This window comes from Balaenoptera physalus, assembly GCF_965194825.1.
Source record: "Balaenoptera physalus genome assembly, chromosome: 8".
NCBI lineage: Eukaryota > Metazoa > Chordata > Mammalia > Artiodactyla > Balaenopteridae > Balaenoptera > Balaenoptera physalus.
In genome coordinates this window covers 15,287,691-15,302,343 of record NC_138887.1, presented here as the reverse complement: position 1 = coordinate 15,302,343, position 14,653 = coordinate 15,287,691, and the positions used below count along the sequence as shown (strand labels likewise).

The window sequence follows — 14,653 nt, the reverse complement described above, 5'->3', positions numbered from 1 at the left end:
CAAGCCAAATCCAACACTGATTCGAGGTTTTTATATTTCTATGGTTAATCGCCAAGTCGGTAATTGCACTTTTCAGACTGTTAGCATGTTTCTGCTTCAGAATTCCTCAGTCACCCAGGGTTTGCCAGTACCCACCCCAAGGAGCAGCTCACGGAAAGGGGGGATAAGGAATAGGGGCAGGGAAGACATTACATTAGCATGCAATTCACGTGATTCTGCTGTGCTGCCTGTCATTACTACTTGCAAAGGTTAATGCAGGAGCGCCTGGGTTGCCTGTGACTTTCTTTTCATCATGGTTCTGCTCTTCTCCATTAGCAGCGATAATTGAGTTAGCCGTAGGTGACTGTTTCCCTCTGATTGTAAGATTGAGCAGTCAGATTAAAGGGGAATATATTTAACAGAAGAGAGAACAAAAGCATTTCTCTCAAATGCTCTTTCTTCTATACATCCATTAGGGCGAATGCTTACTTAGGCATTCCAACTCCAATGGGCTTAACCAATCATATCTCTTTTTTTTTTTTTTTTAACTGAAATTAAGGTCACTGAATGAATATCTTTTGAAAAGAAGGAGAATGTTGCATTTTCTTACACTTTAGACTAAAGATGCACAGAAAAGGGAGTCAACAAAGTATGGGGCCAATCACATCTCTTCTTAATTGCCTTCCCACTGGCAGTTGCAACCTCTTTGGCAAAAAAAAAAAATTGACATCCCAACAATTGAATCGCCCAGGGAAAGTGTACCTTCCTTGTACCTTGGAAAGCTCGCCAAACAGATGTTCTATTCAAGAAGCTAATGGATTTAAAGAGGTCATGCTGATTAGGGATGAAGAATAAATCAGGTCTGAAGTACAGTATTAGTCCAGATTTCAAATTCTGCTTTCCGTTGCAGGCAAAGTGACCCGTTGGCACCTAGCATTATCCTTAGTTCTTACAAACAGGCCACCGAGCCCAGGGAGAGTGCAGTATATACAGTACTTTATTCAGGAAAGGGTGGGCTCCTATAGTAGCTGTTACTTGCTCCATTTTAAATAGTAATTTTGCCGAAGACTTGTTTAATTCTCAACATTGACATCTTGGTCTTTGATCACCGTTTTAAAAACAAAGACCTTTCCCTAGGCTTTACATAAGATATATTTCCTAGCTCTAAACTCATATTTAAGATCCCAAACTCAAAAGTGAATTTTGCCTTGTCTGAATCCAGAGAAACAAGCCGTGGGTAGTTTGGGGATACAGAGGGCGTGGGGTTGGCTGAGAGATGATCTTTTCACTCTTAGCATATGAAGAAAGAAGGTGGAGATGCGGGGACAGGATAAACGGTGGGCGGCGGGGGCGGGGGGGGGTCTCTGTGATCATTTTAAAGCGATTCCCATAGTTTTCTTGCGGGACGGCTTCTATAAAGAGTTGCCCGTTGGGAGGGTCAGGGCAGTTCACAATTCACTCCTTCTCTGGTCAGTCCCCCACCATTGTACACCAAAAGCACCTGAGGGGAGGGACAGATAATGACAGGGAAGGGACAATGTGTCTGACCGATTCAATGGCCATTTCTAGGGTCTGATTCTTTATAAACACAGGGTGCTGAAGGTAAAAGCCAAATTAGTTCTGATTCACTTTTCAGGATCACACGGACATCTGCTCCATCCACACGGTTCAGAGTGATGGTAAATGCCGGGGAGGCTCTGACTCCCGGGCCTAGCAGCTTTCCAGCGTTAATACTTACGATCAAGAGGGACTTCCAGTGCGCTAATCATCTGGCACAGGAAGAGTATCAGGGCTGCTCTGCCTGCAGATAAGTGCTTCCTTTTCGGCATCATTATTTTCAGCTGCATTAGCTGAACTCCCGCTGAGCCCCACAAGCTGAATTTCCTTTTCTTCTTTCACAAGAGATGTGTGTGCAATGTTTAAAGAAGTCTCATGCGGGAAACTGAAAAAGGATAGGAGAAGAATTATCGTGCATTTTGTAAAAAAGGAGGAAATGAAGAGAGGGAGTCGGCAGCACAGAAAATCAGTTCTGTATTATACATGAACTCTAAATGGAACTCTAACTTCTAAATATTTCACTCTGAAGACTGGGAGAATCACTTATTCATAAATCAGCGAAAATTAGGTCAGAAATATTTGTAGTGATGTCAAGCAAAAGCTGTCAACTTTGCCGTCCTTCTGGTTTTCCCATTTTGAATATCTGCTTTATATTAGAGGCGACCATGTCCCCAGTAGATCAGGAAAACTTGGCTTATAAATCGGTTAGAAGGTGTGCCTTTGAAGGGGAGGCCTAATGGCTTCTCCTTTCTAGAGATTACCTCTGGGAAAGTTCAGGGCATGGCTGCCAATTTGCTTCAAACCCCAAACACTGATTTACCGGTTGAACCACCAAGAAATCTGGCCTTCTCCATCTCCTACCTAGACCGTGGCAACAGCTATGCCTGGGCTCTGAGTTCCAGGTCTTCCTCACTGCAGTCACACTCTTAAACAGTGCTGATTAGTTTTGCTAAGGGTCTTTGGTTAAATACTGTGAGTAGCCCCATGGGACCTACCCGACTAAAGTTCAATATATCCTTAAATAAGTAACACAAAAACTGCAATGACCTGGTCTCCATTTATCCCACCAACCTCATTTCCCCCTATCGTCATGTAAGTATTCTTTTTTCTTTGACTGTCTGATTCTGCTTTTCTTTCTTGGGTCAATCCTTCAATACGCTTTGAATTTTCCTAACTTCTTGCCTTGGTTTATTCTATTCCTTTTACCTGGAATGCCCTCTCCACCATATTTCCTCAACAATGTCCAACGGATTTCTTTATAGAGCATTTATTGGGTTGGCCAAAAAGTTCGTTTGGGTTTTTTTGTAACATCTTATGGAAAAACCTGAACGAACATTTTGGCCAACGCAACATGAGCTGATCACTCAAACTAGAAGGCATTTCGCTCTCTGAGAATCCTTGAAATGACGTTTTATTCGCCACATAGAGTATACAGGTAGATACAGTGATAGACTTTTTTTGGGGTATGCATGCTCTCTCCCCTACTCCTTCAGGCAAAGATTGAGCCTCTCCCATCCTTGTATTCCTCTCCTATCACCTAAGATAGTATGCCTTGCACATGAAAGTGCAAGAGAACATGAGCACACAGAATACAGACCTCTGTCCTACAACAGACCTCTACCTGCAATGACGGCTTTAATCTTCTCGTTAATAAAGAGAAGTGTGAGTGACCAACGGCTCTCTTGAGAAGGTAGGGATGTCATTATTATAAACTAGGATCGTTCTTACAGCTTAAGTACTGAATTATTTGTATAATCGTGTATTTTTAAAGTGTCCATCTTTCCCACTGAACTGAAAGCCTCGAAGGGTAGGGACCACATCTTTCCTGTTCCCCATTGTGTCCCCAGAGCTCATCACAGTGCCTGGCACATGGGAGGGAGTAAATAAATATTGGTAGAAAAAAAGTGAAGGGGGGAAAGGGGAAAGGTGAGGTTGTATTCAGATAGGCACTCTGACCACAGTCTGCCTGAGGCTATATTTATATTTACGTTACTTGATTTAAAAACCAAACTCTTGTCAATATGGTCAAATTAGCTGGCATATCATGTCTGTGTACGGAAGAGAGCTTAAATGTATAAAAGAAAAATGAAACAATGCTGACAACATGTGTTTTGCTAGCAGCTGAGTTCTGATTTGAACCTGATTATAATTATAGTTGGACATTTCTTGCTAAACAAATACAAAAAAATATGCTAAACATAGACATTATACATATATAAATGTTATTTTGTGAATGAAACATCCATACTGTGCGGTTTCATTTAAGATCCAGGAAATTTGTCTTTCCGTATTATAATATATAAACAATCACGACCATTAAACATTGAGAGGCCGGTAGAAAAGCTCGCCCAACCATTTCTAACCAGAATATAAACCAGACTGTCTTTCTGTGCATGCAAAGCAGATCTATACCATTTAATCGAACTTACTTAGGTCTCTCATGATTTTTTGTTGTTGCAACGCTAATTGTGAATTTACACATAAGCTTCAAGGAAAATAAACATAAATGGCACAAATGGCACTAAAACAAGTCAATGTTACATACCACACATACTGAGAGAAAACGACAGAACCAAGCACCAAGAAAACAAAAGGCATACCTGCCTGATTCGTGTGTCAAGCTAATTGAGTTTATTCAATTTAAGTGCCTAGCTTTCTGAACAGATGCCAGAGAACTAAAACACTTTCTAAAAGATGTACTAAGAAATTGTAATGCCCATAAGATCTTAAGCAACTACATACAATTTCCAAGTTCTTAATTCATTATTTATTTTGCCTGGATGCCTTAACTATTCATCCTTCAGAACAGAGAAAACAATGAGACAACGTCATATAAAAGAAAGTATCATTCAACCTGCTTTGTCTTTTCAGAATATAGATGGAATAAAATATTCCACATTAAATCACAGTGTTATATATAAAAAAAAATCTTAAGAAAAACTGAAACAACACTTACTTAAAGAGACATGAGTAAATCTTCACAGTGAGAGGAGGTCATGAACTACAGGAAATGAAGATGTGGTCTCTCTTCAGAAGCTGTAAGTTCATTTAAACCAATAGCCACAAAATCATCTCCAGTGTAGATTCTGTTTGGGGAGGACAAAGCAATGGCCCAGCCCACCCTCCAAATCCTGCCCATGGAAAATCACTGACTTCTCCTATGAATGCCATCACAGGTGAATAACCCAACACCCAAGGACAGCATTAGTCCCCGGCGCTCAGTCACAGTGAAAATCAAATATAGCTACAGAAAACTGAGCTTTCTCTCTTGAAGAGTGATGGGCTTTGCAAGTCTCACAAAGAAAAACCATTGCTTCTGTACTCGGAGTCCCGATGTCAGCACCCTGCCCTGCCAGGAGCCCACCTGTCTTTTAGTTTACCTTGGAAAAATGATGGTCATTCTCTCTTACATGAGAATCGTGAACTAAAACTAAATGGTTAATGCAATTACATTAAAATGAATGAAACCCCCATGTGAAATAGCAGCATCTTGTTTAGTCAAGGCTAGAGGGCATGTTAGCACAATATAGCTTATAATTTTCAAAAAATATTTGCCACAGACATTTTAAAGCATGCTTGAATGAGGCAAATGACAGGTTCATCTTCAGAATATAAATCATCCTGATATTTAAAACCACATATATTGTTAAAATAACCCAGAGTGATGATAAACAGGAAAGCCTTTTACTATTTCACTTCATTTCACTCCGTTCAAAGCAACTTTTCATGTATTACCTACAGAATCTCTTAACAGAAGGAAAAAAAAAAAATCTCCCTCCTTTAGTAAACTTTTCATCATTAGGAAAGAAACGCAATTCAAGATTTCCTTACTTCTTTTGCCTAAAGTTCATATTAAACCATACAGCACATGTTGCCTCACATTTTTACCATACATTTTAAAAGAAAAACCTAAGGTTTTGACAAAGGATTCATATTAAGCCCAAGAAACATAGCTCTCTTGTTGCTTAAGAAGTCTTGTCATTAGAAAGAAAAGAAAATCTTTGTTTTTCTCAAGTGAAAACTGAAATTATTTGAATAAAAAAAAAATATAGCAGCTCTCCACGAGAACCAGAAGGCCACACATTACTTACCACTTCATTCTAGCCTGTCTGTACTTTTCAGCTGCCCAACATGGGTGGTTCAATGCTGATTGCACAGTGTAACACGATCTACTCTCTAAGCCAGTAAACAAAGATGCTTATGTGACTGGATGCCCTTTGGCACACTAATTATTGCTCTGGTGAGCCCTCGGCGGCTGGCCTCACTGAGTGGATGGCTAACTGGAAGTGGCATCATCTTGACTATGAAAGGCGTTTTTCAGCAATCAACTCGGGATGGTTACTTTTTTTTTTTTAATTGAGGTACAGTTGATTTACAATGTTGTGTTAGTTTCTGATGTACAGCAAAGTGATCGTTATATATCAATACACATGTATATGTGTATATATATATTCTTTTCCATTATGGTTTATTACAGGACGTTAAATATAGTTCCCTGTGCTATACAGTAGGACCCTGTTATTTATCTATTTTATGTATAGTAGTTTGTATCTGCTAATCCCAAACTCCTAATTTATCCCTCTCCCAACCCCTTTCCCCTTTGGTAACCGCAAGTCTGTTCTCTATGTCTATGAATCTGTTTCTGTTTTGTAAATAAGTTCATTTGTGTCATATTTTAGATTCCACATATAAGTGATATTATATATTTGTCTTTCTCTGTCTGACTTACTTCACTCAGTATGACAGTCTCTAGGTCCATCCATGTTGCTGCAAATGGCATTATTTCACTCTTTTTTACGGCTGAGTAGTATTAGGATGGTTACTTTTTATATTTTGTTAAACATTTACCAAAAGGAATAAGCACACTAATGCCCATTCCTAGCCCATGCTTGTGCTCGTCAATCACTGGTTTTGAGTCTGAGACTATGGAAGGAAGATTAGAGAGAAATGGACAAAAGACTTCGTATAATTAACACATGAACAAAGTCACACAAATCTACACAACTCCACTACCAGGAATGCGCCTTAGAAAAAAGTAGTTTGGGATTATGTGACTCTAGAGATTGTAACGATCTCTTCAAATAACAAGGCAAACTTTGTGAAGCAAAGGAACACGTTTCTAATTCCCTCCTAGCCCAAAGGGATATCCCATAATAGAGATTCTACAAGGAATCTGGTAGCTAGAACCTGGAGTAGTACCAAAGGAAAGGTGAATAATTAATAGATGTTTTTTAACCAAATAATAGATGACAGAATACATCTTGATAATAGCTCAAATCTCCATTCCTCAGAGCACTTTAACTGATTATGTTATTTGGTATTCATAAAAATCACAGAAAATAGGAAAGCAGGTATTATACCCATTAAACAGATGAGGAAAAAACCAATCATGGTGGCCATTATTCATTGATACCTTCTATGTGCCAGGAATCACTCTGAGTTTGTTCCATGTATTAATTTATTTCATCTTGCCAATAACCCCAAAAGGGAAACTCTATTTCATTTCCCAGTTTACTGGTAAGGAACCTGAGATGCAGGATGGTAAAGTCATTTGCTTAAGGACACACACAAGGTATGTGAAGTGACAGACCCAGAGCTCCAGTTCTTCCGAAAAGTTCTACAGCTTTCAGCCTGTCACACCCTGAGAAGCCCTAGCATTCCCCTTCTTCTCATATCCTCTTATTTTGCATTTAGCCAATAAGCAAACAGAATTACCAAGTTTAGTCACTGATATTAAAAAACAAAGTGCTAATGGTTTGTGAATATCTACAGAAGATCTTCCCGGTGTGGCCCAGAGCACAACTTCAGGGGCCCCTTCACGTTGGATGGCATGTGAACAGGACCTGCTGGAATTGTACCACATGCTGGCCCTGGCCTTTGAAGGGAACCACAAGGTAGGAGACTGTAGGCAAGACACACTTTTAGAAAGTTAATTTTAAAAGTAGGCAATGTAACTATGGAGAACAATATGGAGGTTTCTTAAAACACTACAAATAGAGTCATCATACGATCCAGTAACCCACTCCTGGGCATATGTCTGGAAAAGACAAAACTCTAATTCGAAAAGATACGTGTACCCCAATGTTCACAGCAGCACTATTCACAGTAGTCAAGACATGGAAGCAACCTAAATGTCCACTGACAGACGAATGGATAAAGAAGATGTGGTACATATATACAAGGGAATATTACTCAGCCATAAAAAAGAATGAAATTATGCCATTTGCAGCAACATGGATGGACTAGAGATGATCATACTAAGTGAAGTAAGTCAGATAGAAACAGACAAATATCATATGATATCACTTCTATGTGGAATCTAAAAAAATGGTACAAATGGACTTATTTACAAAACAGAAATAGACTCACAGACATAGAAAACAAACTTATGGCTACCAAAGGGGAAAGGGGAGGAGGGATAAATTGGGAATTTGTGATTGACAGATAAACACAACTATATATAAAATAGATAACTAATAAGGACCTACTGTATAGCACAGGGAACTATATTCAATATCTTATAATAACCTATAATGGAAAAGAATCTGAAAAAGAATATGTATCTATATTTATATTTATCTGAATCACTTTGCTGTATACCTGAAATATTGTAAATCAACTATTCATCAATTTAAAACAAAAAGGGAACCACAAAAATTTTAAAAATTAAAAAATAAAAATAAAAATATTTAAAATGCCTCAAAGAAAGTAGGCAATATACATGCACATGGCACAACATTCATAAGGTACAAAAGACCATATAATTCAAAGCAGCACAACAACCCAGTTTCTCCCTTGGAAGGGTTACTAACACCAAGTTTTGTGAATTATTCTAGGGATATTTCATGCATGAAGAGGCCTAAAATCATACATAACACAATACTTTAAGGACCACTTGGATATAGAAAACAATTTTAAAGCCTTTTTGCCATTGAAGTTAGATGATCAAAAACAGCCAAGTCTTTCAATAAAATCTAGTTATTTGCAACACACAAAATTATTTGGATATGGGCTTTTTCACACCTCCTTAATTTAGCACAGCAATTACAAGAAAGGAAACAGTAAAGGATGATTAACTGAGAGATCTAAAACAAAGGATAAAGCATGCTTAAAGAAAAGTCCATATGGGTGAGGCTAATGGCGACCATGACCAAGGGTGGCACCTGTCCCACACTTGTCCAGCCAATTATCTGATGACAGTTGTCAGGATCGGCTTCAGGGGTGAGAGAGCTGACGAGAAAAGGAAGGATGGGTGGAGTAAGAGAGAAAGGGACTAGGGCCTCTCAAAGGAAGCCTTCCTCATCCCCACTTCTGAATCCAATCACAAGTAGCTAAACAGCTCAGAGAGGAGACTATTCCCTCAAATGCTTGCCATGTTCACAGTCTGTCTTTCGGCACTGACGCCACCATCCTGACTGGGGCTGGAAGAATCAGGCGTGGGTGTCTGACCAAAGGCCATGTAGAGCCTGTGAGATGACTTGGCTATTTTAGAGGGCTGGAGAGTGACCAACGAAGTGGTAGTAAATTCCTTTCTCGTGGGCAGCACGAATATGAGGCAGAAAGAGAGAATGAGTCAACAGTTTGGAGCAGGAACAAAGGCCAAAGATGACACAGAGGCAAGGCAGCATGAGGAACCATGAGTAAGCAGGGCGTGGGAGGTGTCCCGAGCAGAATGAAGCAGTGGGCAGCGACAGGATCAGTAGAAGCAGACAGTCACTGAGTGCCCACGGCATTGGTGGAACGCCTGGCAGGTGATGCCAAGGACTTGCTCCACTTGCCCTGTGATCACCAGGTCTCTCAAACTCTTGACATCCCAAGCAACGTTCCAATTCTCTATGAGGTTCGCCAGAATAGTGCTTGCGGTTGAAAGGTCTTCCTGTCTGTCTTCCATCGTGTGAACTCTAAAACGAGCCTTCACTAACGTGGCAGGTAGACTGTTACATCAGTGGTCCACAGGAAGCACTCCTCCAGCATGTGTCCCTTTGTGGAGTCCCCTCTCACTATGACTCTGGGCTTGGCCATGGGACATGCTTTGGCCAATGGGATTTTAGCAAGGATTATGCAAGCAGAGGTATGATGAGCATTTGCACACTGGGCTTTCCTCTTGTAATGTTCCCTCTGGGAAGCTTAGCTAGACTATGTATGGTGAGAGGAAAGAGTAGAAAGAGGCCTTGGGGAGATGAAAGATCATCTTGGACTTTTTGGGCCCTACTGAGCTCCCAGCTAAAATCAGCTGAGTAAGTGACTTGTTGAACTATACGTAACAGAAGAACCATCTGAGAACAGAACAACCAGATGCCAGTCATCTGAGGGCTAACAAACCCTCAGAATTACAAAAAATAATCAATTGTTTCAAGCCACACAATTTGGGGGTGATTTGTTATGTAGCCACAGACACCTGAAACAATTAATTAAGATAAACTCAGATCGGCTATTTCTTGCAACCAGAAAGATGCTAATCTGCCCATTTAAGAGTTCTGATGATTCAGATGCACAGATCTTCTTACAAGATCATGGTTGGAGCCACAGCAATCCTAAATGAATAGTCTGGTGATGTCGGTTTTCCCTCTAAAATGATCTATCATTTTGTTTTTTCCTAGATATACTTCCTTGTATATATGTTGGTCCAGCCAAAGGACACAGACTTAAGTTATATTTCTCACACAAAACTTGTACTCAATAAATAGAAAATAGTTACTACTGACATCAAACAAAATTTTTTACACTAAAATAATTGTGGATCATGTCTAATTTAGAGTCTTAGGGATTATATCAATCTATTTCTAACGCAGAAAAGCAAAAATTAAGCTAGGGAACAGGGTGAGAGGGAACCCTGTGTAGCCCCTACCTTCCCATCTTCATGAATCAGACCAGAATTTGCAGTGCTCAATCTCGGCTTCTACTTGCACCTACGCACTCACCTACTAAACAGGGAATTGAAGAAAAGGGGAAAGAGAAGGGAAAGGCAGGCCTTAGAGACAGGTCTCCTCCTTTATCACAAGGTCCTCTTCCCAGGTGATTTCCTTCAGATTATGAAACAGAAACAAAGTTCCAATTTTTAAAAATGGAAAGTAGGGAACTTCTCTAAAGGTGAAGTCTGAGAAATGGAAATTTAATTCTGAATATGGGCCTCGATCGTTATATATTCAGAAACATTTGTCCAGTCACCGAACCAAGCTCTGGCTCTATTTATCTTCTTGTAAACCGAGATTTCTATAAATATCACCGAAAAGATGTAAGGATCAGAAACACTTTATTAAAACCTCCAGCAGAAAAGGCCATGCAGGATATTAATATTCTACATGGGCTCTACCTTATCTATTTGTCAAGTAAACAACACATGGCAACATGGCGGCCATTTAATAGTAGATAGCAGCATTCTGGAATGCCTTGGCAGGCTAGTCACTTTAAAAAAATTACGTCATATGTCAAAGATAAGAAGCCAGCATTTACAAACGGTTATTCTTGCGAAATGGTATGAGCCATTCAGGGTGGAGATGCACGGCAGGGGTCAGGATCTCAGTGTGCTCTTCTCCTAATGGCCTGAGTTGCGGGGATGGGGAGAAGAAAGAGCTGGAGAGAGAATTGGCCTAAACCGCTGGCGGAAATTAACCCAGAGGTCTGAGCACTTAGCACAGTACAGTTTATACCTCACTCTTGCAACTGTCCAGTGCGGGTGGGCAAGGGGCTCTGCTCTAGGCTGACAGAGGTTCCACCATATTGTGAGGCTGCCGTCTCAATACGTGGCTTCCAGAGTCCCCGTGTTCTCCTGCTCTGAACTGCCGCCACCCACAGGTGATGTCACATCTTTTGCTCACCACCCGTGGACCGGAGGGAGTCAATGACTTCAACCACAAGGGATTATGGGAAATGTCCAGTGCCTGTGAATATCTCTGGAGCACCACTATCTCTGTCACAGAGAGCATGCTTGGCTCACAGTAAATCTGAAGGTGCCTTTCTGGAAAGAGTTTCAGAAGTCACATGCTACAGGAGGGCCGTTGTTTTGTTTCCTCTCAGTGATCAGCCAGGGGGCGGGATGATGGTGGAGCGCAAGGGCTGTGTGGGTGCTGGTTGGCTGCGACCATCTCCTCTGCCTTCCGTCCAGCCGCATTTCTGAACCCCTCTTTCCTGTAACTTGGGTTTCCCCCAGACCTGGGCCTGGGCATGGGGGTGAGCAGGCAGAATGCCCAGATTGATCAAATCCAAAGGTTGTCCCTCCTGCCACGTCACAGATGACTATAATCCTCACAGTAACATTTCAAGATGCATTTTGCTAAGGTATCCAGGCTCTGTATAATCACAACGGGACTGTGAAAATGAGAAATGGAGTCTGACGTGACATGAAGAATCGTGTTTTCCACTGGTTATCAGTGCTGGGGAAGGTGTATTACCATCAACTAAATAGCTGGAAACCCTTCACTCCAGCTAGAGGCTATTTTATATAAAGAACAAACCCTAGTCACTTGCTGATATGCATTTTCTACTACAAAGGATTTACCAGCCAAACAGGGGAGTAATTCATATTTAATTCCTGGAACATTTAATTTCCTTTAAACAGGCTATGTGAAAATCTGCATTTATAAAAAAAATCAGGAAGTGATCATCTGCTTCGAAGAGGATTTGTCAGATTTACTTCAAAGCTCATCCTCCTCCTGGCATTTAGAATAGAATTCAGTCTCCAGGAAGTTAAATATTAGCTCCTCAGGAGACCTCAGGAGTCCATATTCTCTATAGAAGCAAAGCACACAAAAGCGTGAATGTTAGAAACACTGTTCTCTGCAATGTGAGATTCAATCAAGCCAATAGTCAAAGCTCTAGAATATTCTGTTTGTGTGCCTTCTCAGGAACCACCTTTTCTATAAAAAGGTCATATTCTATTTCTATCACTACTTAAAGGGACTTCATAGACGAAATGTGGAATTTCATTGCTATGGTGTGGAAGAAATAACAACTCAAAGAGCAGGCTAGAAGCATCATCCGGAGGAAAGCATTCTTGGTCCAAGTTTCCAGCTCGCTGGAAGAATCAGAAGAGAAGAGCCTCTGGTTTTCATCAAAGTTGGTTAATAGGAACATTAAACCTAGAATTACAGCCTCTTTGCAGCTCTTCAGTTGAGTAGTTCATGAACAAAATTTTCGTGGGTAAACGGAGTTCCTAAAGACAAATATTTGTGGCTTTCTGGAAAGAGAGTTGGGAAGTAAGAAGAAAAAGTGAGACAGGAGGACGAAGACAAAGCAATGAAAGAAGAAATGCTGCAGCTGTTAGAAATTTCCAAGTTACATTATTATCACTTTTTTGTTTGGAAATTGTGGTAATTCATAAAGAAGCTGGGCAGAAAAATACCTATGAAAAATAAAATTTTTAAGCACATGTAAGGAATCATAACTATTTTAAGGAAAACATTTACACAGAAGCCCCTCTACAAGCGCTCATGCTTTGACTACCTCTAAGGTCTCTTTCAGCCCTACTCGGAATTACGAGAGCTGCACCTGCTGTAATGTAAGTGGAATCTAATAAAGTAGCCACCAGCAGTACAGCCATTGAGATACCACAGCAGAAGGAAAAAAAAATAAAAAACCAGGGAAAAAAAGAGAGCTAAGCGTCAGATTCCACAAGGCTGCTGGTTATTGGATCTGATAAAGGTAGGCAAGGCAGGAATGCAGAAATGAGTACTCTCTCAAACAAAGGGCAGGAGGATGGAAGCAGGTAAGGCACGTCTGTGCCCAGTGCTTCCTCAGAGGGGAGTGGGCTTGGGGGCTCTTGGCTGATGCTGGGCAGTGGCTTCTGGGTATGGGCGTCACTTGCTGGATCCCTGTGTCCAGGGGAGCCAAGTTGAACACCTTTTGGAGAAGGGAATTCAAAAGGCTGGCAGAGCGGCCGACAGAGTGTAGGAGTGAAAGGGCTGGGCAAAGGATGCAATCAGGCAAGAGGTAACAGACAGGATACCAAGGAAGACCACCAAGAATAAGGCTGGAGACCAAGGGACCCCAGAGACATTCCCAGAGCAGAAGAGAACAGCTGGATATGGCTTTCACTGGGTATTGGGTGTGAGTGTAGGGGCCACCCAGTCATGGGCAGAAGAAACTTAAAAGTCCTTTCTCTCCCTGCCGGGTCAGCGGGCTCAGGATTAAGTTGGTAAACATTGGGCCCCCCCTTGCCCAACCTCACTAGGCCAAGGGCAGCACCTTAAATATGTCCAATTAGCCTGTCTGAGGAAAGCTTTCAAAGTTTAGGTTTCTGTCTACTTCAAGAATTTTTGAAAAGGGTGTTCTAGGCCTTTGCTGGAGTACAAAACTTTAATTGTTGGCCTCCAACTTCTCTGCTAAGTTTTGTAGAGAAAAAAAAGATTTTGTTTTTGTTTTCAGAAGGCCTAACTACCCTTCTAGAAATTGCTCCAGCAGATCTGTCAATACTCAATAGCAGCTCCGGGTTAACTTCTGAGTTTTATCAAAGTCGGTTATAAGAATAGGATATATATATTCGCATTTGTTTCTCTGTCCCTACATTTAACTAGTTCAAGAGACCTAGTTCTTATGTACAGACTTGGCAAACTGGATTAAGCTGTCAGACAGACAAATAAGAACCAGAAAACAATAGTCATGTTTGAAAGGTGTATTTTTGGTTTCCATTGAGAGGGAGGGTTTGAATGGAGACAAGTTATCCTGAATGCATTTCTGAGTATGTCAAAGGGTGGGGGAAGAGGGGAATGGGGAGTTATTGTTTGATGGGCACAGAGGTTCAGTTGCGCAAGATGAAAAAAGTTCTGGAGATGGATGGTGATAATGGTTGCATAACAATGTGAATGTACGTACTTCCATTGAACTGTACACTTACAAATGGTTAAGATGGTACCTTTTATCTTATGTCTGTTTTAATACAATTTAAGAAAAAAGAAAAAAAAATTCATTGCATACCTATTAAGTTTCAGATACTCTGGGCGGGGGGCAATTTAAAAGCAAATTCGACATAATTCATGTCCCTGACGTGCTCAAATCTGGGCTTGGGAGAGGGAAGTGTGCTTTAGGAGAACGTAACCAAGTGTACAACAACGTGGTATGTTCTTCACTAGCAGCAGGAAGTAGAATGCAGCCAATTCTGCTCAAGAGGGAAGAAGAAAGA

At 40.8% G+C, this 14,653-nt stretch overlaps 1 protein-coding gene across 19 annotated transcripts in view; it reads right to left on the bottom strand.

Moving 5' to 3' along the window:
• The window catches only part of NRCAM (neuronal cell adhesion molecule), a 317,729-nt gene that overhangs the window by 89,515 nt on the left and 213,561 nt on the right, over window positions 1–14,653 (bottom strand). For 18 of the 19 annotated variants that reach the window (XM_082473415.1, XM_082473431.1, XM_082473427.1 and 15 more), the window contains exon 4: window positions 1,718–1,921. In XM_082473415.1, the coding sequence (XP_082329541.1) occupies window positions 1,718–1,826 (109 nt within the window). In that variant the 5' untranslated portion in view covers window positions 1,827–1,921. Of the gene's footprint in view, window positions 1–1,717; window positions 8,088–14,653 lie in introns of those variants that run through there. The other variant, XM_082473426.1, reaches the window with a different exon arrangement.